Below are 24277 nucleotides of genomic sequence, written 5' to 3' on the forward strand. Positions count from 1 at the left end.
TCTGATGCTTTTATATTTTAAAAAAAGCAATTTCAGGTACATTATCTCAAGCCCCACTCAGGCTGCCCATTATCCTTTGATGACCTCTTTTCCCTTTAATACGCTCTTTAGTTTCACTAATCTGTAATCATGAACATGAAAATATTGGAGGTGGAAGCACTGGACAGAGGGTCACTTGTCCCTGGCTTTGCGTACTTCTGGAGATGCCCTAGTCCCTGCGGGCACACCCAGGATGGTAGCTGAAGAATCCAATCATTCTAAATGTCAACACCATTCTCAAGTGATTTCAGACCCCTCCCCCTCTGCAGTGGCACACGTCGGTCAAGTGTTTATATATCCACGGAGAGGCTGCTATCTAGTACATCAACGTGGTCATGATTTAGTGAAAACAGTCCTGGACTAGACCGTAGCCTGCCTCAATATACATTTACTGAGCTTCTTACAATGGTTCAAGGCCTTACTGGGCACTGGCTGTAGGAAGATGACCAATGCTGACGGCTGAACTTTTGCTTTCAAGGCTCTCATAGAGTACTGAGAATAACAAACACAATCTGATACAATGTATTAGGTAAAGGCCATAATAGTTATCAAAGACTCTTGGGCGTTCAGAAGAAGAAATTCGAGGGGAGGAGGGGCGCGTGAGGCGGGGAGTTCCCGGAGGGCATCGGGGACAGAATTTGAGCTGGATCCGGAAGAACAGATGAGTTTAAGCCCAAAAGTGAAGGACTGTCGTTCCTGGCAGAGGAAACCGAATGAGCCAAGGCGCTTTAGGACACAGACGCCTTGCCCAGCGCTGCAGGGACACACAACCAGGGGCAAGGAGATTTACATCTCCGGGCCTTGGCTCAGAAACCTGTGACAATTACACCAGCCTTGCGCTTGGGAACAACTGGAAAGATCTGTGCTGCTTTCGCCAAAGCTCTTGCCCGCGGTTAAGGCAGGAAGCCCTGGGAGGCGCGCAGGAGGACGGAAACTAAACCCGGCTCTCCACGCCTCCATCCTCGGCTTGGTGAAGTATATACACTCCAGCTCCCAGAGAAAGAGGAAAGAAAAAGACCGGAAGGAAAAAAAAACAGCACAGAAACTCTCGGGGGCAGGGACGGGGGCGTGCGCGGCCTGAGTCCGGCCCGGGTGGTGCGCGGGCCGCGCGGCCACAGTGGTTCCGGGACTCGCGACTGGGCGCGCTTCCCGCCGCCTTCCGGCCCCGCGCGGGGAAGCTGAGGCCGCGCTCCCACCTCCCCGCGGCTCAGCCTCGCACCTCCCGCCGCGTCACCCGTCCCCGCTCCGGCTCCTTGGGGGCCCGCGCGGTCCGGGCCTACCCGCGGTCGGGCCACCTCCTCCCTCTCCGGAGTGACGAATCGGCGCCCGGCTGGCAAAGTTCTGACATTCCGGGAGCTTTGAGGAACGTATGGAGCCTTAAAAAAATCCTTGACTGTACTAAACAGCACCGCGTCCCCACTAGAAGGTTTATTTTTCTGAAGAGAGTCGGTTGGGGCCTGCAAAGGAATTAAGAAGAGTGTTGAAAGTGCGAGCGCGGAAGCTCGGGACGCGAGGGGCGGGGCGTGCGCGGGACAAAGGGAAGCGAGGCCGGAGCTGCGGGCGCTTTTTCTGCCCGCGGGTGAGTGTTTCCGACTGGGCCCGACTGGGTCGGGAGGGTGGAGAGGCGTGGGGTCCCGGCTCGGCTGGGGTTGCTGAGGGTTGCTGGGGTTCAGGCTTGGCCGCGGGACCAGGGCCGGGGGCCGGTTGCGGCCTCTTGGAGGCCTAGCGGCGCCAGGGTGGGGAGAGAGTCCCATCTGGGGCTCCTCTTGGGCGGCCAGAAGTGCCCCTTCCACTAACCCCACGGAAGTGGTCAAAGCGCTTCTCCATGCTCGTCTTCAGCAGAGTAGCTGGTAAAGTGCACCTTCACGTCAAACCAAACCGAATCGATCTCAGAGGAAGCCCTTGGGGCAAGCTAAGCCCGTGGTCCTCACCCCCAGGAAGGTGATTTCCCCTTGCCCAGGCAGCGATCTGAGGACTCACGGTGTGGCTTGGAGTGAAAAGCGAAGGCTCGGCAACAGTTTGGCCTGGGTTTGAAACCCAACTCTGACACTTCCTGACTCTGTGTCTTGAGTCAAGTTACTTATACTGAACGAGACTCCTTTTTTCCCTCTGTAAAATGGCAATAGCAGTACACATCTCGTTGGTAGTGTGACTGTTAAACCAGATGGTGTTAAAGTAGTAAACCTGTCCCGTATAAGGTATTCAACAAATAACTTCTCCAGGATTTAATGCCAGGCACCGGAGATGCATACAGTGGTGGACAGTTGTACGAGATCACGCTTGAAATTTATGGTGTAGCAAAAGACCAGTAATTTTAAAGTATTAACAATAAAATGTGACCCACCTGGGAGCTTGTGGCAGTTATTATCAGGGCCCCCCCCCAGCAAGGCCTGTTGGATGTTGACAGCCCACCCAAGCTTGAGCAGGAAGGAAATTTGCCCCAGACTCTGGTTTCCTGCATGTCCCTTAAGGAGAGACGGGAGACCCAGGTTGGGCCATTGAGAAAATAAATGATTTCTTTCTTTCCACACCAGGCCTCTTACTCATAATGCTCCAGAAATGCCCTTAAAATACAAAACAGGAGCAAAAAAAAATCATGTTTGTTTCTCCTAATGTCAGATGAAAATACTCGAGTAGTCATAGAAGTTATTTGCCTTTTTTCTGAAAATGAATGTTCGTCTCTTTGTACACACTGTGTGTAATGTCTAGTGAGGTAAGGAACAAGTTCACGTGTGTGTGGTCATGTTCTGAGCTAGTGTTACTAGGACTGAAGTTGGTAAGAATTGAGCTAGGTACTGGGACAGCAATAATGAACTAGCTGGTCCCTGTCTCCATTCAGCCCCCATATTAGCAGGTATAATATGATATCATTGATCTGTGTAAATTGGAGTACAAATGAGGAAACATTTAATTTTGTACAGATATGTCCCGAAGTCTCCATTGAGGAGATATATTTTGAGTCGAGCTAAGAAAGATCAATAAGAGTTTTTTCCAGTAGACTCTCGAAATTTATTCCCAGCGGCTATGAAGCTATTTACCATCATGTTGTTGTTTTTTAGTGGCTCAGTTGTGTCTGACACTTGCGACCCCATGGACTATAGGGTACCAGGCTCCTCTCTCCATGGGATTCCCCAAGCGAGAATACTGGAGTGGGTTCCCATTTCCTTCTCCAGGAGATCTTCCCGACCCAGGGATTAAACTCAGGTCTTCTGCGTTGGCAGGCGGGTTCTTTTACCGCTGAGCCACCAGGGAAGCTCCATTACTCCTATAAGAGAATGTGAAGTTTATTGTCACACCAGTTACCTTTTCCACTGCCTTCAGGAGTAAAATGCTGTTTTACCAGAAAGAAGTTGTTATCCTAAAAGGAAGGCAGAACTGTGGCTGATCAGGGAGCTGTCAGTATCTGGTAGGCCTTGTTGAGGTAGGCCCCAATAATACATCATATTCTTTTGTCATTATATTTTTGCCAATTTGATTAAATGTTTACATGGCATCAGCGAAACATTTTCCATACAAGAGGTGGCTCAGTATCAAAAAGAAAAAAAACTTGCAAGTACATGTCTAATTTTACTTTTTAATATCCCCTGTCATTTGTTTTAGTCATTTAATTCTGATCAACTAAGTGACCTGAAGAACTAGTAAAATATTTAAAAGGCTTGATTACTAGAAGATAATGTAATTTTACAAAGAAATATCAAACTACCCTATTCTTTAGAAAAACATTCTCTTATGCTTGCTGAGTTTTGATTATCTTTATTTTTCTTTTTTTTTCCTTTTTTTTATTTTAGTGTCTCAGATTCATTCTTAAGGAACTGAGAACTTAATCTTCCAAAATGTCAAGTAAGTTTCATTTTTTATATTTATCAATCTATATTAATAAGAGACTAATGCCCTAGCAAATGGGAATTCCAAAATACTCTCATTTTTTTTTCTTCAAAACAGGACCATTGGTAGTTTTGTTGCATAGTATTATATCTCAGTTGTTTACAAGAAGTTATTTATTTTCTTTCAAACAGAAAGACCATCTTATGCCCCACCTCCCACCCCAGCTCCTGCAACAGTAAGTTTTAATTTTCTTGTTAATGTAATAGCCAAGTCTGGCCTTGATACAAAAACCCAGATGTCTTCCAGTGACAGTCACTCAATCATCACAGCAACAGGATGAAAAATTCAGCTAAAAAACAGCACTTCCTACTAAATAAAATAACTCTGCATCTTACCTTGAACCAACCCCAACATTTAAAGAAACATACTACTGAAATGCCAACCTCCTATGCTCAGTTCTTTTTTTAATTAGAAATAAGTGGCAAGTTTAACACTTTTCTTGTTCATCTCTATTAAGATTCTTGAAAGCTAATATGAAATAAATGCTCATTCTGGCATTTATTGTTTTTAAACCTAACCTTCAATTGGTTACATTTTTTCTCTTCCTATCTGTATATAATTTTCACATTAAATCAAACAATAAAGCTTCCAGTTCTATACTACCTTATTGTAAATCTTTATTTTCAAGCTGTTCAAGTAAGGATTTCATTATCTGTGGGTCAGATCCTGCTATTGAGTTTTATGCCCTTGATACGTTTCAAAGTGTATAAATAATAGTGAACTAGTTTTTTTCACCAAGCAAGCTCTGGCCCAGCTTGGTCAGCATGTAAAATAATTGCCCAATCCACAAAACAGATTTAACAGTAACTCTTCAAGCCTTGCTGAAATAGATTCCTTGTTATTTTTTTATTTAAAAACGAAAAACACTGTTAACATTGACCATATCCTACAAAAGAAGTTCTTTAACTAAAGCTGTTAGCCCTCCTTCCGTACTCCCTACCCCTAAATTTCAGGCTAGCTTACTAATTAGGGCCTTGTGTAACTTTGTTTTCTCCACTAGATTAACTTTTATTTACTAACCTGCTGTATGTTTCAGTTTATCAACAATTTGTTTTTCCTTAGTAAGATGCTTTTAAAAAGGGATACTGTATCACATCTCAACTTTCTATAACGTACAGTTTCTAGAGTTACTTCCAGTAGATCTTAAAGTCCTGTGTTTGGTTTATTTCCTTTCTTAAAGAACATTTCTTACTACCATCTCCTTGGCACTCTGCTAGTGGCTATACAGGTGGAGTTGAACAATTGAGATTCCTGACCTCAAAGAGCTAACCATGTACTTCATTTTTGGAAATGGTATAATTGCAGTGTTTTAGTTTCAATTTTTTTTTTAAGTTCCCTTACTTAATTTTCTTACATTATTGCCTCATAATATTGAACAGTGATTATCATTGCGTACGCAACCTTTGAAGGTGTCATTTTGACGCAAATACTGCCTCTAACAGTGTATATTATCTTGAGGACATTAACTTTTTTGAGATAATAGAAATAGCTCAGAAACCAACCCTATGATTTCTTAAATATAGAAAGAGATATTTTTACCTTTCTTTAATCATACTTCTGTACCATTATAATTTTACATTACACATAATATACAGAAGACTAGAGGTTAGTACATCCAACAGAATGGATATTAAATGAGTTATCCTCCTTTATTTTATTTCCATTTCTCCTTCCATCACCACCACCACCACCTCCACCCACCACTACCACCCAAATGTACCACCACTCCAAGTAACATACACTTCTTTTGTGCCTTTGATGCTTCATCTGTGTTTTGCCTACTTATATATGCTTGATTTGCGTCTTCTATAACTACATAGACTAGAAATTGATCACTTGTTCTCTTGTAAAGAATATCAAATGATTGATCTGCTTGAATGTCTTTTTTTTTGGACACTAAGGATATGTGCAGTGGCATGTTTTAGAAAATTGTGTTGATACTAGCTACAGCTTAGTTGGGATGTTTTGTTTACTTTACATTATACAATTCAGCATTGGTATTAATTGCATGTTAAAATGAAATCACTGTCACTTGTTTTGACTGACTTTCATTAGGTCAGATACCTTACTTTTGGTCTCTCTTTGCCACATCCTTCTTATGCACTAGACTTTGATTCTCATGAACATTGGATGTCATTTTATTAACCACGAAGGGCACTGCTATATAAGAGCCCATTTGTGATCACATCAACACATAAGTTACAAAAGCTGAAAATTCCGTTGCTCCAACAAGCAATTGTGGTTGGAAAGAGGTAGGGCTATCAGGAAATCAGATGAGAAAAAAAAGTTCAAGTCTGTCTACTAGAGAAGTAGTTCACATTAAAACTAAATGCAGAAATTGTTCGTGATTGACCTGTGGAAGATGGATCAAAGAAGAGATGGAAGAGAAAGCCTTTAAAAGAATGACTGGGTTAAAAAGATCAGACAGTACCCCCAGAATGAAATCCATGCATTTCTTATGAGTCTTTGTTTTGAAATCATGTATGTGACATCCATTGAATCCCACATATGTTTTTTTCTATTGATGACTTCTGGCTTCCTGATTTGAATCTCTTCTCATTTCTCACACTATATGAAATGATTTAAAGCTGTCTTTGGAAGCAATCCATTTCTTGTTTTTGTTTTTGGTAGATAAGTACATTGGTGGCATTCACATGACTGTCAAATAAATCATGTTTTGTTTTGCATGTAAAGTGTTTTCAGACTCCCAGTTTATCACATTTCAAGCTTTCCAATCTCAGACATATATCGCTAAGTTGTTATTTCATATATTGACCATAAAGAGATCGTGAATGTTCGAGACACTTCAGTGTATTGCTTATCCTGAAAGACAAACACACATTCACACATACAAACACCACTGGCCCCTGCAAAGAGACAGAAAGAGACAAAAAAAAAAAACAAAAACCACTTGCAGACTGGTTTTTCAATGAAAAAAAAGAACAATTACAACACATCATTGCTTGTTTAAATTCAGGTTGCTTTTGCATGCCATATGCAGATCATTTTTCATTTCTGTGTTTTCCTCGTTTGAGCTCATTTCTCATTCGTGTTTTTGTCTCATTTGTTTCCATCAGCAAATGCCCAGCACACCAGGGTTTGTGGGATACAATCCATACAGTCATCTCGCCTACAACAACTACAGGCTGGGAGGGAACCCGGGCACCAACAGCCGGGTCACGGTAGGAGAATCAACTATTACAGCATCCAGCAAACAACTGGAATTGACCAGAAATGCCTTCAGGTTTAGGTCCTTTTGAATCATCAGCACAGCCATTTAAAAAAAAAAATTAACCTGGCTTTTAGATTATTTGAAATATTCATTGTACAATCTTATACTGAAAAACAAACAAAAAAACAGTGAGATCTGGATATGTATATAGAAGAAAAGGAGAATCCATTCTGTTTGGTGATTGGTAGAGATAAAGCCTTGGGCACTTAATGGTAGTACTCTATGTAGACAAACCTAGGATTTCCTACGGTTAAGATGCCCTTTTTGAGGCAAAGAGTATCTTTCATTTAAGGTATTTGGCATTAGGCTCAAGAACTATTTTCTTAATAAAGACTGGGTTTATAGACCTGGCCTTTTTGGGCTATTCTACCAGTTTGAACTGCTGCACACAGTTATTTGTCTTTTGGATTTAACAGTTGTCGTAACTGAGATTTGTTTCTCTCTAGTTAAAAAGATACTTGTGCCAATTCAAAGAACTGCAGAATGAAAGCTGAACGAAATTAATTTGAGTTACCAGACTATACATATCTACAACCAGAAGTACATTTATAGTTCAGAGGATAAAGGATATGATTTCTGAAACTTAGATGTTTCACTTAAATAATCAGCCTGAGATACCAAAATTGGATGATGTACTTCAAACTTTTTTTTTAACTTCAGACTTTTTATTTTAAAATTATCTTTAACTTCATTTAAGGAAATTTAAGGTACCAAAAAAGCGAATAACTGTAAAAATTATTTACCAAAAATAGATAAATAAATCCAAAAGCCAAATGCCGACATAACATTGGAATGTGATATTGGTAAGAATTTATACAACTCAGAATGGCTGTAAACTTTTTAATACCTGATTTTTGTTTGCTGTATTCAAAAATAATTCAATTAGTGTGACTTCAGAAAAGCCCTCTCACCCTGTAGTCAAGCTAGAACAGAAAGCTTGTAACTACCAAACTATATGTCTATCTTGGTAAGCATACTGCTTAGCTTGATAGGTTTTGTTTGTCTAAATATTTCATTGTTTCTGCATAATTTGTACTTCATAAGCATATCAAGTTTTATGTGCCATGCATATTTCATGGTATCTGAAAAGAATTCTGACAAAGTGTGTGTATGTATGCATTTTACAATGCATACAGTTTTTATGTGCATTGGTACTTGTTTTTCCCCTGGCCTGAATGTGGTGTTTGACAAGTGTAATGGGTGGCAAAGTTATCAAGTGATAAAGAACATTTATTTTAATTAAGGGGCAGAATCAATTTTGGATCATTTATGTTAATACAGAAAATTATTCATGGGTAATAATCAAAAGAATGATTACATTTTAATAGCTCTATACAGTCAGCTCTTGATTATCTATCTTGATGGAAAAGTAATGGTGGTAACGGTAGTATTAGAATCATTTGTATTTTATTTTCTGTAAGCATTCTGTTCTCAATTGGGATGTATCTGGGAATCCTTTGTTAATAAAGTGGTATCATTCAGTGGGGACTTACCAGGAACAGGAAAGTACAGTCGCTGTCTCAGCCTTGGCCAGTTATCTGTTTCTCCCCATTCCTTCCTGGGGATGTTGGAACCCAGTATTTGGAGTAAGCACTAGTTTTAGAGTAGATTAGTATGGGAAGGCTGTTGGGCATGGAAATGTTGATGTTCTGGTTCTTTATAGTTGTTTTATTTGTATTATTGTCCTCTCAACACCATATTGAAGGGTAGTCCAGGTGCTATGTAGACTTGAAGTGAAGGGCCTAGGAAATGTGGAGGCTTTTAGCCTGTGTTACCCTCAGCTTTTAGTGACCTCTCGGGTAATCATTCTTTACAAAAATTAGGCCTAAAATTTTAAACTACCTTTTTCTTTTTGCCTGTATATTTAATTTAAGCTCTGTTAGGACTCAATAGATCTGATTTTGACCTTTATAAAAGTGTTATTTTAATATGACCCCATTTATGTGTTACTTTGTGGGGGAGCTTCTCTGGTATTATTGTCTGTAAATCACCTTAAGTCATTGATTTGAAGGAGTGATTTGATGACACCCTGTGGAGTAGCTTCCCATAGGATCCACGAACACGTGGTTTTCCCGATGACTCCAGAAAACTTGAAGAGTTTTCAGACAATAAACACTTTATATACATATAAGCATGTTGAAATCTTTTTGGAGTGCTTATGGTAGCTATAAAGTGGAATTCACTTCTGGTCAGTTCTTCATCAGATGCTGATTAACATTCTCTTAAGTACCTATGTGAAAACAGATTGAGACAGAATGTTAAGAACAGTTCATTTCTGTGCTTTAATGGGAATTTCATCCCCGAAGAAAACCTTAGATAAAATCTTACCAGAGAAGCAGCTGAAAATTGGGAAGAAATAACACAAATCTCTCAAGTAGCCAAAATTTCACTAAACCAGAGACTTTATTATTCACAGGGGACCTTCCTCTGTTGTAAGCAGTTTTAACTAGCATAATTAGTTGTCTTCCCCCGACTCATTGCCGTTTGGAGAGGGGAACAGTTGCTGCTGGAGGTAGGTTTCCTGACAGCAGCAAGGAAGGAAACAGCTGAAAAAGGAGACCTGCCTTCCAAAATCGTAACTATCAGGTCATTTAATAAAGGAACCGACAGTTTTTCATACCTCAAACCAGAGGATTATAGCAAAGCAGTGGTTATAATTATGTACAGTGCAAACTGCTTTTTTGAGGGGGAGAGGGCGGTGAAGAGTAATGTTTGAGACATTTTAGAAAGATGTCTGTTTGAGATGGTTAATAAATTAAGACTGTTGAGTGATATTAACCTTTAACATCCTGAAAACCAGCTAGAATTTAATGTTGTTGTTATTGTTTTGGTTTGGTTCTGTTTGTATTTGTAAATTGACTGGTCAATGTAATGAAAATATGACCTCAACATGCAAATGATCCAGATACCTTCCTTTGGGAGAAAAAAAAGAAGCAAATTCATTGTTATAAAATGCAGCTCTTTGAAAAATATCAAGGAGCAAATATTATTGTAATTTGTTTTTAGTGTTTTAATTCATTTGGAACCCACTCCTTGAAATTCTGAAGGTTTGTGTTGGCTATGAGTTGGAAGTGCTTTCTAGTAATTTTATGTATGAAGAATCAGACTTTCATGTGCTTCTTGCTCTGAATTCATGACAGAAGGTTAGCTTTGTAGAAATCCACACCCACCCACCAGAGAACTCCTGCAGCCCTCAGACAGATCTCCTTTTGGCTGTTCGTACCACCTCTGTTGACAGTGTCCATCCCCCGTGTCTCACTTCACCCTGCTGCCTACTCCTGGCTAAAAGCAGGGTTTGTCTACACAGGCATCAGCATCCTGTGTGGTAAGAATACATGGGCAATGTGGAAAGAGAGGAATACTGCTGTAGAGATGAAATGCTTTCTCATAAGTTCATGTATGAAGAAGCAGAGTTACTGACAAGTATATAGGGCTGGAGGGAGACCCTTCTAATAGGAAGAAGAAGCATTGTTTGAAAGTGGTGGAAGGGGTACAGACACACTCTTCCCTGAGCCCTTGGATGAAAAATAAGGTTAGACTTGGGGTCTCAGCTGAGAATTGGGGTGGGAGGTTTCCCTCTGGTTTTACCACAAGAACACATAAGGGCAAGGGAGCAAAATGTCACCTTAGTTTTCTTATAAAGATTTGTTGATTCCTATCTTTTGATAATTAGAAGGCAGCCTTCCTTCCCAGCCTGGCAGGAAAATCAATATCAGGAGTCTTCCAGAAATGTGGGGGAAACAAATGTAATTCAGCCATGATTTGATGCTGGGCCCTTGATCAAATGCAGCAGTGTGTGCAGAGATGTGAGTAGGTTCAGAAGCAGCGTTCCTGGACTGGAGGTGTGGGGGGGTTGCCCACGGGGCTACCTGGTCTCCTGCCTGGATTTAGCCTTTAGAAAGAGCTCATCTCCTCTCTTTCTTTCCCTTTTGCCTTTCTCTCACCCACTTTTGTCTTTACCTTTTTAAAAACTATTTTTCAGTCTCCTCACCTTCTGTTTCCCATTTCTTTTTTCTCTGTCTTCCCCCCAAAAAATCAGCATTTTTAAAAAATTAAGAGGAGTTTCTTAACATACAGTCTCAAAATAATCAGGGCCTGTTTCTGTCATTTCTCTGTTCCTGGTAAACTTGTTCACTCCTCTGCTGTGACTAAGAGTGCAAAAAAGGCATGACTTCAGTGCACACTTCCTAATCTCCTTTATTTAAAAAAAAAAAAAAAAACTAGATATGGGTATAGAACCTTAAGAAAAATAACATCTCTAGTGATATCAAAGGAGTAAGAAGGTTTTTTTTTGTTTGTTTTTCATTGTTGAATCTAGGGAGTAGGCTTTGTGGTGGTAGTAGTTGTTCATGTGGAAATGTGTTCCTGAAATGGTACAAATAGTAAATAGTCCCCAGTGGGCAGTGTGAGATGTGGTAAGTGCTGATTGGGTTCAGCTTCTGGTGAGATAATCAAGTGTTGACTGTATATGTAATGGTAAATTAAGCAAAATAAAAGGATGCCAGGTAATGTCCTAAATGTGGGACATCTGATGTATAACCATATATTTTTGCTGTATGGATAATTGTGTAATATTTTATTTGTTCTTACAGCCAGGTTGTCAAAGCAGTGGCAATAAACTGCTAAGTAACATATTAAAAAGCTCTGTGCTTAAAGTCATTTTCTTTATTTTCTTTTGATGTGAACGTTTCTGAATTTGCAGTGATAGCTATTTTCAGTGGAGAAAATATAAGAATCTTGTATCCATGGACGAGTAGAAGAAAGGCGCATTAGAATTTTTAAAGGGACTCTCTTTTCAGTTTGCTGGTGAACTTCTAGCAATTGAGTAATGAACGTATTTAACTCTTTTCTAGGCGTCCTCTGGTATCACGATTCCAAAACCCCCAAAGCCACCAGATAAGCCGCTGATGCCCTACATGAGGTACAGCAGAAAGGTAGGTGCCCTGGAGCCAGAAAGGAATGAGGACTACAGTCTTTGCTCTTTGCTTTACATCAAGGTTCGACGGACTTAGCCAGCCATTTAGTGCATAGTCAGAGGAGAGGATACAGGATTGCAGTTGTTAAAGACATTAGTTCTGATTTCAAAATTCCAGAACTACAATCCAACAAGAAAATGATTCAATAAACAGTTAAGGGCTTCCCTTGTGTTCCAGTGGTCAAGAATCTGCCTTCCAGTGCAGGGGACAAGGGTTTGAGCCCTGGTCCAGAAAGATCCCACATGCCACCGAGCAGCAGCTACTGACGCACACGTGCCTGGAACCTGTGCTCCAGAGCAGGAGCAGCCACCACAACGAGAAGCCCGCACGCTGCAGCTAGAAAGCGTCCCCCTCTCGGGGTAGCTAGGAAAAGCCTGCACAGCAGCGAAGACCCACACATGCCTGGAACCTGTGCTCCACAGCAGGAGCAGCTACCACAACGAGAAGCCCGCACACTGCAGCTAGAAAGCGTCCCCCTCTCGGGTCAGCTAGGAAAAGCCTGCACAGCAGCGAAGACCCAGCATAGCCAAAAAAATAATAATAATACACATGTGTGTATAATAAACAGTTACAATACTTAAGATAAAGTTGTGTTGCCAACATTGTATAGTCTTTTGGAGAATATTTAATGACATGAGAAACATGTTAGGTGAAAAAAAGGAATGTGAGACTATAAGTACTGGTGTCTTATTTTTATAAAAATAATAGGAAATACATGTTAGTTTGAATTTAAAAAAAGCCTAGAAGACAATGGTTATCTCTAAACAATCAACTTACGGTACTTTTTATTTTCTTTATACCTTTCTTGAATTTTTCTTTTTTTTTGGTGGGGGGAATAGATGATGAACCTCCATTACTCTCAAAATAACAAGTATAGCTGATATCTTTATTAAAGATGAGCATTTACCTATGTCACCACTACTTAGAAATTTTGAAATTTTGGGTCATAATTACTATATGTGTAATTTGGCGATGTTATGTTGTATTACACACCATAACCTCATTCCTTCTAAACTCGTGAATTTTTAGAAAGACAGACTATGTAGAGTTATTTCATGATAAGTGTCTGCAGTGTTTGGAGGTTTCTGAAATCTACCTTAAAGTAACCCAGTGGAGGACCCGTGATAATTGTTGCAGCAGGCTGATAGAAACATGGCTTTTGATACTATTCCTTGTGCCTTTGTTGTTGATTAAAGTAAAGGTTTCTATATTAAAAAGTATTTGTAAAAGTCTGTATTTTTAGGCATCAATACTAAAATCTGAACTGTTTCTTTTTCAAGGTCTGGGACCAAGTAAAGGCTTCCAACCCTGACCTAAAGTTGTGGGAGATTGGCAAGATTATTGGTGGCATGTGGCGAGATCTCACTGATGAAGAAAAACAAGAATATTTAAACGAATACGAAGCAGAAAAGGTAGGATGGGAACTACAGTGGGACAGGTACAAGATAAAGTTCGTAAACACTTGCTTATTACTTATAAAAGAAACATACAATCTAATCAGACAGCTGAGGCTTCATCTGCCTGGGTCAAGTCACTCAATTTCTCTAGACTTCAGATTCCTTGTCTGTAAGAAGGAGATAGTTATACTGTCTTTTGATGTTCAAATGAGATAATGTAAGTATTCATTATAACCTGCAAAATATTAATTCTAAAACAGAGAAATATTTGAATTTCAGATAGAATACAATGAATCTATGAAGGCCTACCATAATTCCCCCGCGTACCTTGCTTACATAAATGCGAAAAGTCGTGCAGAAGCTGCTTTAGAGGAAGAAAGTCGACAGAGACAGTCTCGCATGGAGAAAGGAGAACCTTACATGAGCATTCAGCCTGCTGAAGACCCAGACGGTAAAAAAAAGTGGGGCTTTGTTTATGCTTTCTCTGAGAATTAAAATATGAGTAATCTCTTAAGTTGAAGTTTGTTCCCTATCCGAAATGGAAAACAAAGCATAATTTAAGTGCCATTTCAGTATTTTAAATAATTATTTTGATTAAGATTTGTGTGTAAATTTCCCAAAGAAAAAGAAATACCCTTTTTAGTGCAGACAATAGCAAAAACTACCTATTGTTTATCAAAATCTTTGTACTCCTTACCTCAGCTGCTTTTAAAAGTTACATGCCTTCAGGTTATTGTTATTGGTTCCTTAAATCAGCTGAGTTAAAGGCTCTTAAGCTACAAAGTTAATGAGTGGGAAGAGACATTTTGAACTCTAGTTAATTCAGAAATCCAACTAGAATTTATAAGCACAACTCATAATGATACTTACAAGGGTGCTTTACTGCTTAGTCGCCAAGTCACCTTTGATCTTTCGCAACCCCGTGGACTGTAGCCTGCCAGACTCTGTCCGTGGGATTTCCCAGGCAAGAATACTGGAGTGGGTTGCCATTTCCTCCACGGGATCTTCCTGACCCAGGGATCAAACCCACGTCTCTGCTTGACAGGCAGGTTCTTTACCACTGAGCCACCTAAGAAGCCCTACGAGGGTGCACACCTACAAATGTTATACACACACCTGCATGTGGAGCAGAGCTTCCTAATTGGCATTCCATGAAGAGTTTGCAGGTGTGCTCGTGCCCTTCTGCTTCTCTGCAGCCAGGCGGGGTCTGAGGCTGCAAGGAGCTTCAGAGCTAGCCACCTCCCGCTATGAGTATACTCATCCACATAGCACGCATGCTATACAAATCATTTTCCTCATGTGCTGCTGTGATGTGGAAGAGGTTGGAAGCTCTAGCTGCAAGCAACAGAAACATTAGGAAAATAATTTAAGATCCCATTTTAAAGTAGTAATAACAAGAAGCTTGTAAGGCCTTAAAGAAGAGACCTTTAAAAAAAGAAGCACTAATACCATCTAAAGACATGAATAAACTGAAATACTTGGAGAAAAAGCAAAAATGAGTTTTTAAAAGAAAGGACTGGAATATTGACAGATATCCTCATAAATACAGATCTAATAAACTTAGAGACTAGAATAGGGAATAGAGACAATTGAGCATATTAAGCAGAGTCAGCTGTGCTACAGACACACAAGCACATGCAAACTCTTAATTGCTCAGATTGAATGATTAATGCAAGAAAAAAGCACAGAACTAAAAAAATAGAAGATCCAGTTTAGAAATAATTGGAAGGATGGGAGGTCAGTAATAAGTGGGAACAAAGACTTGGGATGTAGAAGCCATTAATTAGGAATCAGATGAAGTTTTCCCTAGGTGAAGGTAACAAACAGCATGAACATGGAGTGGGCCTGAAAGAGACTCACTAAGGAATAGTCTTGAAAAGAGAGCCCTTCTCTGTTTCTCAGGCTTCTGCCCATTATGTTTTTTAAGTTGAAAATAGGGTATTAGAATTAGAGCTGACAGTAAGAAAGAACAGTAATAATTAAGATGCCAGGATAAGGATGACTTTAGACCTTGGACTTTACCCCCAGAACAGAGTAGAAAGAGGAAGACTTGAGGGGGTGGAAATGTACATAAAACCAAGAGGAAGACCGAAGGTCCACAAGTACAGCAGCTGCTCACTCTAACGGAGAAGACCCACAAGCCTACAGGACATACGCAGTTATCCTCACAAGATAGTGAAGGCATTTTTTTTTTAGAAAGAGAATATTCATGAGATAAAGTAAATACCTGGTGAATTAGAAAATATAAACCTACCCTCCCCTTCAGTTCAGTTCAGTTCAGTCACGTCCGACTCTTTGTGACCCCATGAGTCGCAGCACGCCAGGCCTCCCTGTCCATCACCAACTCCCGGAGTTCACTCAGACTCACGTCCATCGAGTTAGTGATGCCATCCAACCATCTCATCCTCTGTCGTCCCCTTCTCCTTCTGCCCCCAATCCCTCCCAGCATCAGAGTCTTTTCCAAAGAGTCAACTCTTTGCATGAGGTGGCCAAAGTACTAGAGTTTCAGCTTTAGCGTCATTCCTTCCAAAGAAATCTCAAAAATAGATCAGCCAACTAAAGTGCAAGGAAAGACAGGTGCAGACTTCCTTGGTTAAGTTTGTGCCCTCCCAATGCAATGGCTGTAAGTTCGAGCTCTGTTTGGGGAACTAAGATCCCACGTGCTATTCAGCATGGCCAAAAAATAATACATTTTTTAAAAAAGGAAAGACAAGCCCATATTGCTAAGACTTTATTTACCAGTGATCAACACTGAGGACATACGAAAGAAGAACAGTAATAAAAAGGAAACCTAGATGGATAACCTAGCACAAATGTACATAATCCTAAGTGTGAATATGAAAAACTCTCCCTTAAGAAGTAAAAAAAAGTCACAGAATTTTTTAATGGTATCTTTTGTTCCAGTAATTTTAATTTCAGAAGTAATATCCTACAGAAACTACTTGAAACAAAAATAATCAGCACAACAGTTCATAGTGGTGGTATTTCTGATAATCAGAGTTTCAGTAACTACTTAAGTACCAAATATTAAGGGACATGCTAAAACGACACAGCAACACAGTTAGGGCCTTTGCAGTAGAGTTTCCTGCAATATGGTTCCCCACCTCTGATAGAGGAACTTTTGTTTTAATGTGTATTGCTTAAGAGGAAGCGCTTTTTTAAAAAGTTAGTTGATTTAAATAAAAATATTAACAAATAATAGCACATGTTGTTACCAGTCAAAAACTGGTAGTGATAAGAGCAAAGGTTTAGTTCAGTGTCCAACTCTTTGTGACCCCATGGACTGCAGCATGCCAGGCCTCCCTGTCTATCACTAACTCCTGGAGTTTACTCAAACTCATGTCCATTGAATAGGTGATCCCATCGAACCATCTCATCCTCTGTCGTCCCCTTCTCCTCCTGCCTTCAATCTTTTCCAGCATCAGGGTCTTTTCCAATGAGTCAGTTCTTCACATCAGGTGGCCAAAGTATTGGAATTTCAGCTTCACCATCAGTCCTTCCAATGAATATTCAGGACTGATTTCCTTTAGGATGGACTGGCTGGATCTCCTTGCAGTCCAAGGGACTCTCCAACACCACAAGAGTCTTCTCCAACACCACAGTTCAAAAGCGTCTTCATTGCTCAGCTTCCTTTATAGTCCAACTCTCACATCCATACATGACTACTGGAAAAACCATAGCCTTGACTAGACAGACTTTTGTTGGCAAAGTAGTTTCTCTGCTTTTTAATATGCTGTCTAGATTGTCATAACTTTTCTTCCAAGGAGTAAGCATCTTTTTAATTTAATGGCTGCAATCACCATCTGCAGTGATTATGGAGCCCAAAAAAATGAAGTCTGCCGCTGTTTCCACTGTTTTCCCCATCTGTTTGCCATGAAATGATGGGACCGGATGCCATGATCTTTGTTTTCTGAATGTTGAGCTTTAAGTCAACTTTTTCACTCTCCTCTTTCACTTTCATCAAGGGGCTCTTTAGTTCTTCTTCACTTTCTGCCATAAGGGTGGTACCATCTGCATATCTGAGGTTATTGATATTTCTCCCAGCAATCTTGATTCCAGCTTGTGCTTCATCCATCCCAGCATTTCTCATGATGTACTCTGCGTATAAGTTAAATAAGCAGGGTGACAATATACAGCCTTGATGTACTCCTTTTCCTATTTGGAACCAGTCTGTTGTTCCATGCCCAGTTCTAACTGTTGCTTCCTGACCTGCGTACAGATTTCTCAGAAGGCAGGTTAGGTGGTCTGGTATTCCATCTCTTTAAGAATTTTCCACAATTTGTTGTGATCCACACAGTCAAAGGCTTTGGCATAGTCATAAAGCAGAAATAGATGTTTTTCTGGAACTCTCTTGCTTTTTTGATGATCCAACAGATGTTGGCAATTTGATCTCTGGTTCCTCTGCCTTTTCTAAAACTAGCTTGAACATCTGGAAGTTCACGGTTCATGTATTGCTGAAGCCTGGCTTGGAGAATTTGGGGCATTACTTTACTAGTGTGTGAGATGAGTGCAATTGTGTGGTAGTTTGATCATTCTTTGGCATTGCCTTTCTTTGTGATTGGAATGAAAACTGACCTTTTCCAGTCCTGTGGCCACTGCTGAGTTTTCCAAATTTGCTAGCAGATTGAGTGCAGCACTTTTCACAACATCATCTTTTAGGATTTGAAATAGCTCAACTGGAATTCCACTACCTCCACTAGCTTTGTTCATAGTGATGCTTCCTAAGACCCACTTAGGCAAAGTGTAATAGTGTAAGAGCAAAGGTAATAGCTACTAAAAATAAGCTTGTAAACTAGACCCATACTATATGTATATGAACTTGAGTGAATAGAAATAATGTGTGATACCTTTATACACTGATAACGAATGTATACATGTATAAATTGATAAAAATTAGAAGTGAAATTTAGAACTAAACATTTTTTAAGGCCTCAGTGTTATTTTAATCTGATGAATATATATGCCCATCTGGAAACTGCTGTTACTAGAGGTAATGTTTTTTCAGTGGGCATTTTCCTTACTTTGAAGAGCTACAGTGACAAAGACCCCAGAAAGTTCCTGCGCACCACCAGTTGTAAAAGCTTTGAATTACTATCCAGAGAGTGAACTATCTGGCAAAATCTGTACTGCTGTCACGTGCAGCCTTCATGTTGATTTCCGGGCCAAAGACACTTGGTTATATCTCATTTGTGTTTCAGCCAAATATCAGATGCACCTCCTCACTTAAAAGATTTTGTGAGAAAAACCAACATCTTGGCCGGTGAACACGTATCCTCTGTATGGTTTTTGTCAAGTGACTGCCCTGGTGCTCCTTTGACGCCCTTTAAACCCACTTATTAGACCAGTGAGGACCATGGCTCCTTGGTAACTAAGTGCTAATTATGGTAATTGGCAACCTGATTTCCAGATCATGTTATTTATTCCAGATTATGATGATGGCTTTTCAATGAAGCATACAGCCACCGCCCGTTTCCAGAGAAACCACCGCCTCATCAGTGAAATCCTTAGTGAGAGTGTGGTGCCAGACGTTCGGTCAGTTGTCACAACAGCTAGAATGCAGGTTCTTAAACGACAAGTCCAGTCCTTAATGGTTCATCAGGTAAAGACAAAACGTTTGTTATGGTAAGATGGGCCTGTGCCATAGGTTCCTGGTAACCTGATTGTATACCATGCATGAGTGTGCCTGTTAAATATTTATGTCCAATCTAACCTGTTCCTGATTCAGGGAAGAGGCTGGAGGGAGTAGACCCTTCCCAGAGATTTAATAAGTTTGTCATTAAAACTGTAACAGGGAACCTTTTGACAGAAAGTGTATTTGTTGAGAATTTTGAGATATCCTATCAACTTTTACTAGCATACTAAATATTTTTCTTCCAAAACGTTGCTGAGAGCTGACAGTATTGTCTAACTTACTCTTGTTAATGAGTCATCCTCTCTGTGCTGCATTTTTACATTTTTTAAATTTTAGCACATTATATAATAAGTAATTTAAATTTGAAAAGCGAAACACTTATCACACTGTGAAAAAGTGTGGACCATTAAAAAAAAGAGACATATTTTCTGTGTTTGACATTAGCTTTAGAGAAGATAATTTAGTAGTAAATAACAAAGCCTGATCTTATCTTCTACAGCGAAAATTAGAAGCTGAACTTCTTCAAATAGAGGAGCGACACCAAGAAAAGAAGAGGAAATTCCTGGAAAGCACAGACTCATTTAACAATGAGCTTAAAAGGGTATCGAATGTGTTACCTATACTTGTATCACTGTGTCTGTTACTTTTTTTTCTCATTCTTTTTTCCAAAATAGTGTTTTTATGTAGTGTCATTCACTTTGAAACAGGGTTAACTTTGCTGTAGCTGGTAAGATCTTTATAAAATGATTTCCATTTTCTGGCAACGTTGCAATAGGTTTGAAACATTGTATAGTATACCCGTTCAGTGAACTAGGCCTGAGACTCTAGAACCCTCTGATATTTTAAACTCTCATACACTTGTGAATTATTTTCATTGCAACTTACTCATCAAATGTCTTTATTAGCTGTAGCTCACAGTTTGCACTTCACGTGAAAACAGGTAAAAATAGTGTTTGGCAGCCTGAAATATAAAATAGAAGCTTTGAGTATAAGCCAGTGCTTTCAGCATTGCTTCACCAACTATTCTGCAACACTTGATACTACATGGCTGCTAGGGCAACTTTCCTGTAGACACAAGAGCTTGGTTTTTTCCCTGCCATATATATGAATACAGTTCTTAGCCAAGAAAACCCACTTGTGAAATAATTTCTCTGATTCAGAGATTGTAAGAAAAGAACATGACTAAGAGAGTGTTTTGTTTTCTGACTACTAGTTGTGTGGTTTGAAAGTAGAAGTGGATATGGAAAAAATTGCCGCTGAAATTGCACAAGCTGAGGAGCAGGCTCGAAAAAGGCAGGAGGAAAGGGAAAAAGAGGCAGCAGAGCAAGCTGACCGCAGCCAGAGCAGTATCGTTCCTGAAGAGGAGCCAGCAGCAAGTAAGACCGAAGACAAGAAGGAGGACGAGAGTATGCCGATGGAGACAGGTAGCCTGCCAGGTGATTGCAGAGTAAATGTTGAGGGCTTTTACAGCTGTCTTTAATTCTCCTTTCTCAGTGCTTTCTGGAGGTCACTCTGTTAATCTTGCCTCTTGAATTATTCTCCATATGATATATGCATTCTTTCTTCCCAAATCTTAATGTCTTATAATAGATTCACTTAAAGTGTTGGTATTGGTACAAAATAGCAGTGATGTGTTGCCTTTAGTCTGGCTGTTTGAGGTCTTGGGTATTTGCCCAGATTGAGTCATATCATTCCCTGACTTGGGATATAAAGTATTGAATGTAGTGGTTTAATGGTTAAGGGTACTGGCCTGGAGGGCCCACAGATCTGGGTACTGTTCCACCCCATGCTAGCACTGTGACCTTCAGTCTAGGTAAGTTAATTTCAGTTTCCTCCTTTGTAAATATTCTAGCACCCACCTCTTGAAATTGAATTCCCAAGGATAAAGAAGCAGATGTACATAAAATCATCATTACTGGATTTGACATGGTATTGGCACTCAGTATTTTAACCTTTATTGCTAAAATTGTTTAAACAGCATGTGGTCCTTGCCCTTAAGATCAGTCATCTTTGGTGTCCTAGAACAGAGTTGGGCAAATAAAACCTGCAGGCCAAATCCTGCCTGTCACCTATTTTTATAAATAAAGTCTTATTGGAACCATTTGTTTACACATTATCTGTGGCTGCCTTGGGGCTCCAGCAGTGTAGTTGAGTAGTTGCAACTAAGACAGCCTGACTCACAAAACCTGAAAATTTTCTATCTAGTCTCACAGAAAGGGTTTATTGATTCCATCCTAGAAAAATTCATACTTCCAGTTCTACTGATTTTCCTGACTAAAAGCATGCCTCAAGGCAAACAATAACGTGCAAAGCTTACGTGAAGTACTGATTAAATCAATTATTGGCTGAAATCTTGGGATCGCCCTGCGCGCTGTTTTGACGCTGCTCAGTGCGCTGTGTAGTAAACAGAACTGAGCTGGAGGAAGTATGGGAAACACAACCAAAAGCTCCCTGGACTGTCATTACAAGAGCTGAGAGGGACCATAGTCACCCTTGGTGCTCTGCTGACAACTGATTTGACATCTGGAAAACATTAAGTGGGATATGCTATCTTTACCAGATATTTCTACAGAATGTAATTCAGCAGATTAACATTTCAGATAGTCAGATTTTAAGTTTAGTTATCTGAATTGTTTTCTGTTTTGTGTGAACGTGTTTTTTATCTTAACAAGTTTGGAGCATGAACACGTTCTGTGATTAAAGCAAGAGCATGAGGATGAAAGTACGGCTCCTTCACTCACTTGGCAACTGGAACACTACTTGGTCCTCCGCCGCTGTTTTGTCATCTATGAATAGAGTATGCCTGTAGGAGAGTGTGCCTGTAGGTCTTTGGGCTTCACAGGTGGCGCAGTGGTGAAGAATCCTCCTGCCAAGCAGGAGACCTGGCTTCGATTACTGGTCAGGAAAATCCCCTGGAGAAAGAAATGGCAACCCATTCCAATATTCATGCCTGAGAAGTTCTCTGGACAGGAGAGACTGGGAGACTGCAGTACATGGGGTCACAAAGAGCCAGACACAACTTAGCGACTACACCACCACCACCATAGGTCTTTACTCAAATTTTTATCCTCCTAACTGAAGAAAATCGTTTCAGACTATTGGAGCAATAACAGAAAACAGCCTACCATGACTTATAACAAAATACTTTATCAGTCTTATACCATTTCCTTACCTGCTTTCTCACTCATTAAATCCGAGCACTTCACACAGCATTGTCCAAAAAAATATGTCCCTGTGTAATTAGAAATGTTCTGCTACCAACCCTTTTTAATGAAATTTAAATGAAATTAATTTTAATAAGTCTTCAAACGCCAGTGTGCACTTGAGACTTAGAGCACATTGAAATTTGGAAGCTAAATTTTCAGCAGAAATACTTGATCTGTATTGAGATTCAAAATTTACAGTTAAAAAGTGGATTTTTTCCCCCAAATTCCAACTTGTTTTAAACCTGCTGAAAGTTCCTTGGTCACACTAGCCCATCTCAGGTGCTTGATATGTGTATTCATATATAGTGAGTGGCTGCCTTATCATTGGATGCTGCAGCTCTGGACTGTCAACACAGAAGTGTAAATTTTTGTCTGGGAACTAACAGTGACAAATGTGTGATTACAGAGGAGACACACCTTGAAGATACGACAGAAAGCCAACAGAATGGTGAAGAAGGCACGTCTACTCCTGAGGACAAGGAGAGCGGGCAGGAAGGGGTGGACAGTCTGGCAGAGGAAGGGACCAGTGATAGCAACACTGGCTCAGAAAGCAACAGCGCAACCGTGGAGGAGCCACCAACAGATCCCGTACCAGAAGACGAGAAAAAAGAATAAATGTTGCCTTGTTTTATGTGTTCTAAATAACTTTTTTAAATGAAAAAATGTTTTTTGAGTTTTAATGGTGTTATGTGGTTTGTGTATTAATATTGTTCTTGTCCATATCACACCACCAAAGGCTTTTGGACCATTTAGCATCACAAGCTGAATGGCACAGTCACCTTTCGTAAGCGTTCGCAGAGATGGTTCTTTGGATCTTGTTTCTAGCCCTCAACTGCTGAGAGCCTCAGAATTTAGATTAACTGAGAAAATGCCCACCTCTTTTAGAGAATTCTCCTTTGATGCTGCAGAATCTACTTGTACAAATGCCTTCCTACAGCTCACTTGGGTGCTTACCAAAGCCATAGCTTTAAGCCTTCCCAGTCCCCATCAGTAGCTTCCTGAAGGCCTGCTTTCTTGCTTCCTTCCACAAAGAGGAGCTTCTTGAGAACGTAATCATGTATGAGTATGTATTTGTTCACTTACCCTTTTTTATTTTTCGTCAGTGTCAGATACCAAGAGTTGTGTTAATGTGTTGAGTGTACCTACAGCCACACTTGGATTGTATTGATCCAGAAATAGTCTCCATAGTTAGTTACTGGCTTATGAAATAGTCGTTAAAGTGAACGTGGCACATATACACTTATCTATACACCTTTTGCTATAATTAATATCAGATATGTTCTGGTGAGAACCCATCTTTATTGTACAGGGGGAAAAAATACTTTTTTTCCCTGAGTTTTCCAAAGACAGAATAGATCACAAAACTGAAAGAAGTAAATATTCTTGTAATGGAATATGTAACTTCAAAATGATTAGCCCATTCTAGAAAGAAAACAGCTGGGAATTAAGGTTCATCCACTGGAAATTGTTTTACAATAATCAAAACATTTAAAACCTCAAGGCTCAGGATCCCATAGGTCAGAGCCAACCTTTTTGATAAACTCTTAGTAAAGTCTTAGAGACTAGAAGCAAGATAGTTTGTGACACATAAGCATTCTAAAAACTAGAATAGATTTTTACTGAATAGTGGTATAACTGATGGTATATGTTTCTTAAAGGTCCAAATGTAATAAAAAATTGGAAAAAAGAGTCTCAGTGTTTTTAATGCACTAAATATTCTTACGCAAGGCAAGCTTTTAATTTTGTTATAATGTAGTGACAATATGGAGTGACCTTTCACAGCTGTTAATGAATTTGCTTATCCAGATAAGGTCCTGTCTCACCAAAGTACGTAAACTGCTGTAAGTTCATTTGTACAAGACACTTGAGAAAATTCGTTTCCTTATATTGTAGTCATGTCACATGGTCAT

At 39.9% G+C, this 24277-nt stretch overlaps 1 protein-coding gene across 4 annotated transcripts; it reads left to right on the forward strand.

The window, feature by feature from the left end:
• Positions 1-1123: 1123 nt before the first annotated feature.
• SMARCE1 (SWI/SNF related, matrix associated, actin dependent regulator of chromatin, subfamily e, member 1) lies at positions 1124-24057 on the forward strand. 4 transcript variants are annotated; one of them, XM_040245419.1, is made up of 11 exons: positions 1124-1618; positions 3828-3879; positions 4056-4099; positions 7002-7106; positions 12010-12090; positions 13413-13544; positions 13809-13980; positions 18956-19128; positions 19661-19762; positions 20375-20597; positions 22774-24057. In XM_040245419.1, exons 2-11 carry the CDS (start codon positions 3873-3875, stop codon positions 22980-22982), a joined length of 1248 nt encoding a protein of 415 aa, XP_040101353.1. In that variant the 5' UTR covers positions 1124-1618; positions 3828-3872; the 3' UTR covers positions 22983-24057. The 4 variants fall into 4 exon arrangements, with proteins under 4 accessions (XP_040101353.1, XP_040101354.1, XP_040101355.1 ...); XM_040245420.1 differs by having other exon boundaries at positions 1164-1618; positions 20375-20585; XM_040245421.1 differs by lacking the exons at positions 4056-4099; positions 7002-7106 and having other exon boundaries at positions 1329-1618.
• The last annotated feature ends 220 nt before the right edge of the window (positions 24058-24277 follow it).

This window comes from Oryx dammah, unplaced genomic scaffold, assembly GCF_014754425.2.
Source record: "Oryx dammah isolate SB20612 unplaced genomic scaffold, SCBI_Odam_1.1 HiC_scaffold_8, whole genome shotgun sequence".
In the NCBI taxonomy this organism is placed as follows: Eukaryota; Metazoa; Chordata; class Mammalia; order Artiodactyla; family Bovidae; genus Oryx; species Oryx dammah.